Below are 3,854 nucleotides of genomic sequence, written 5' to 3' on the forward strand. Positions count from 1 at the left end.
AGTCCGTGTTTACTCTGTTGGCATCCACGTCATTATTTGTTCTTTGCTTCTTTCTGGGTTCTTGGAAAATGGAACTGCCCCCTTATGAGAACGATTTACACTGACTTGGATGGGGAATTTGTTTGAACCTGAGGGTGCAGTGATACTTAATATGTTCATGGATGTGTCTGTCTCACAAGAAGTAGACTCAGTGATCTGCGCTTTGATCACCAGGAATGGGAAAGACAGAGCTGGGATTCAGCCCCAGCTCTGAAAAGAAGGGACAAATGTTCAGAAAAACCACGCAAGAGGTTTGTTATTCACGCTGTGTCTTTCTTTAATGCATTTGTTTTATAAGCATTTTCTCCCCAGCCCTGTGCTAGGATCCTGGGATGCTGAGGTTACATGGCTTTTTTGTCCCCCCTCAAAGAGCTCATTCTAATGAGGGAAGATAAAAGGTGCTGGGACAAAATAGTAGAAAGAAACTGCCTGTGCTTGAGGAGAGAGGCTGGTTGGGGAAGCTTCAGAGAGGAGGTGACATCTGAGCTGGCCTTCAGGGGAGGCTGAGGTCACTGTGCACTCCAGGAGGAAGAACTTCCCAGGATGAGGGCAGAACCAAGCACAAAGGCTTGAGACCTGATAAAACATGCTCTCTCGGGAAATGTCAAATAGTGTAATGTTTCTGGAGTGTACTGTGTGCAGGAAGGTGGCAGAGATGAGGTTGGTAATGTATTTTGAGGTCACTCTCATTTAGATGGGCTAGGAGGTTGGCCATGGTGCTACTTGAAATTATTTCGCAAACATAGTTTGGAGCTTCATGGTATTTCATTAAATATGGCCAGCTCTGCACGACTCATCTTGCGAATTATCAGAAGTCTTGCTACACATTACTTCCCCTTGACCACCGTAGGAACGTATTCTTAAAATAAAAACTCATGTAAGATCAGTCCAAAGAAATCATAATCATGAAGATAAACCTGCTGGAACAGTTCAGTGTGGCTCCTCTTTTTTTCCGCAAGTATGTGGGGCAACAAAGGCTCAACATCTGTATCAGGACAACATGTGTTCATAACTGGCTGTCACTGCATTTATGCCAGAGGCTAAGTTTAAGGGAACTAGATCTGACCTGTACATTTGGATCTGGGAGCTGCATGTTGATGGCCCTCACCTGTATAATGTACTCCCCAAATCACAGTGAAATAATCTGGAGGTTTTTGGTTTATCTACTTAATCATTAGTGTAGCTGATCTGAAATGTGAGCCCAGCGCTTTTTAAAAAAAATAACGTGTAATGCTTTCTGACTATAAAGTAATCCCTGCTTATTGTGGAAAATAGTTACATAAACACACAAAGGAAAATAAAATCGCCCACCACTACTAAGAAACGACATTTTGGCACATTTATTTTGTCTTTTTCTTACAGGTTGAGTTCGTTAAAATGAATTTTTAAAAAAATATAACATTTAATTCAGCCTGCCACCTCAATTCAGCATTCCTCTATGAGAACACTTTTCTCACCATAACATAATTACTTACTTACACTTTTTTAATACTTTCAGACCAGATTGTAAGGGTTTCCAGGACAGAGAAGGTGTGTTATTCATATAGTAACCTAATTTGGGCACAGGAATCCAAAATTGAGACTCAAGTTCTGGTACACTGTCTTACACCACAAGAGATCCAGGTTTTTGTGCTGTCTGTTCATCTCTCTATCACCAGCCCTTAGCCCAGAATCTGGCATGTAGCGCATACCCAAGTGTATATTGGTCGCTTGAATAAAAGTATGGGTGGACTGAATGTGGATGTTTATTTATTATTATTTTTCACCCCAAATTCACTGAGCCCCTATCAGGTGCCAGGAATATAAGTAGTCATATCTGATACAAAGCCCACCCTCTCAGAGGCGTCAGTGCAAGGATGCTGACCCCCTCTAATGTAGGATGGGGTTCCTATGACACATAGCCCAGTCAGAACTCCTCGAGGTGCTCCAGAAATGCCCAGCTAGCCCTGGGTTTGCCTTCTTCCGACCACGACCACCCCTCCTCTCCCTGCTCATTCCAACTGGTCCCAGTTCAGTGACAGGCATTCTGTGGAGGGGTCCTTCACTGGAGGAAGACGACAGGGGAGAAAAGCTACCCTGCTTCCTCCAGCTGAGAGGGGCCCTTGACAAACACTCCACTGCCCCAGCCAGCTGGTCCAACTGGAAATCCCAGATAAGCCCCAGTTTCTGGTCAGAACTAGTTTGGCAGCACAGGGGGAACATTTCTGGCTGACTGACCCTCCCCACAGGGGAGCTGGCGGTTTTTGCCAGAAAGAAAAAACCAATGAACTAAAGGGGTTGAGAGGAGCGGTTTCAATTATTTGATACACTCCAAAATTCTACTCTCTTGCAAGTGCAAGTTTACACTTAGGATTCCAAACAAGATTGCCCCCTGCCCTGCATTTATTCTCTCACACTCCTCTCCTGTGCAGTGCAGTTTTGTTGCAATGCAATTTGTGTTGTAGTGCGACCGTTGAAGCCACAAATCCTGCACGCGGCGCGACTTTGAATATTAGTCAATGCATTTTTTTCCTGCAAGGCTATTGTTATTATCATTATCGCGATTTAGCGTCTCTGCCCTTTCCCCTTCCTCGGCGAATCGCGCTCCGGCTGTGATTGCTCGGGTCTGACTTCGCGAGTGGCGGTGCGCTTCCAAACCCCCTCCTCCGCCCCCCGCCCCCCTCCCTCCAGGTTCCGCGCCCAGGCGAGAGCAGCCGATTGGCAGAGCGGTGCTTTCAGGAACAATAACAGCGGGGGGAGCCCGGGTCCCGGGAGCCGCCCCCGCCCCCCGGCCCGGCCGCGCGGCTCGCGCCCCCCGCCGGCTCCCCACCTCCGCGCCCGCCCCGCGGGCTGACCGGCCGACCGGGGCCCGCCCCCGGCGCCCACCATGTACGCCTTTGTGCGGTTCCTGGAGGACAACGTCTGCTACGCGCTGCCCGTGTCGTGCGTGCGCGACTTCAGCCCCCGCTCGCGGCTGGATTTTGACAACCAGAAGGTGTACGCCGTGTACCGGGGCCCGGAAGAACTGGGCGCCGGGCCCGAGAGCCCCCCGCGCGCCCCCCGCGACTGGGGCGCGCTGCTGCTCCACAAGGCCCAGATCTTGGCGCTGGCAGGTGAGCGAGCGGTCCGGGAGGGACTCGGGGGCCGGGAGCCGGGGAGGGGGCCGGGGGAAGCCGCTGCTTGTTCCGGCCCCCTTCTCCTGTCCCGTAGGCTTTTCTTTAGGGGACGGGGTGTCTCTAGAAGGCCAGACCAGTTAAAAATACGAGATGGTCCCCTTTGTCTTCCCCGCTTCCCCGACACCTCCCGCGCTGTCAGTCTGTCTCCATCTCTCTGTGTCTGTCCTACTCTTTCTGTTTCTGTCTCTTCTCGGCTCCCTCACTTTCCTGTTCTCTCCCCGCCTGTTTGTACGTTCATTTCTCTGTCTCTCACCTTTACCTCTCTCTCAGTTCCTTCCCTCTCTGCTCCTTCTGTCTCCTCAAGTTTCTCTAGCTGTCTGTCTCTCCCTTTAAGGCCCTTAGTACCGCCTGGGAGTGAGAGGCAAGGCTTGATATTGTCAGGCTCTGCCAGGTGGGAGTCCCTCTTCACAGAGGGAAGCTGTGACATCCTTGCCTCATTCGGGCCGTCACTGGACAGGATGAAGAGGCCTTGATCACTGGGTGCTGGGTGCCACTCTCTCCTGCCCCTCCCTGGTTAGGTGGCAGAGGTAAAGCAGTAGTGGCACTTAGCATCCCTCAGACTCCACACCCCTTTTGAATCTCCCAGAAGGCTCTCTGAGTGAGAGATGAGGGCCAGGAAAGAGTTTCTAGGTCAGGATAAGACCAGACCTCCCATTCCTG

At 50.7% G+C, this 3,854-nt stretch overlaps 1 protein-coding gene across 1 annotated transcript in view; it reads left to right on the forward strand.

Annotated features, from left to right (window-relative positions):
• The first annotated feature begins 2,905 nt into the window (after positions 1–2,905).
• The window catches only part of BEND5 (BEN domain containing 5), a 47,450-nt gene continuing 46,501 nt past the window's right edge, over positions 2,906–3,854 (forward strand). Inside the window, exon 1 of the mRNA XM_007448021.1 lies at positions 2,906–3,131. Coding sequence (XP_007448083.1) covers positions 2,906–3,131 — 226 coding nt within the window. The remainder of the gene's footprint in view (positions 3,132–3,854) is intronic.

The sequence above is a fragment of the Lipotes vexillifer genome, unplaced genomic scaffold (assembly GCF_000442215.2).
Source record: "Lipotes vexillifer unplaced genomic scaffold, Lipotes_vexillifer_v1.1 scaffold1375, whole genome shotgun sequence".
Classification (NCBI taxonomy): Eukaryota; Metazoa; Chordata; class Mammalia; order Artiodactyla; family Lipotidae; genus Lipotes; species Lipotes vexillifer.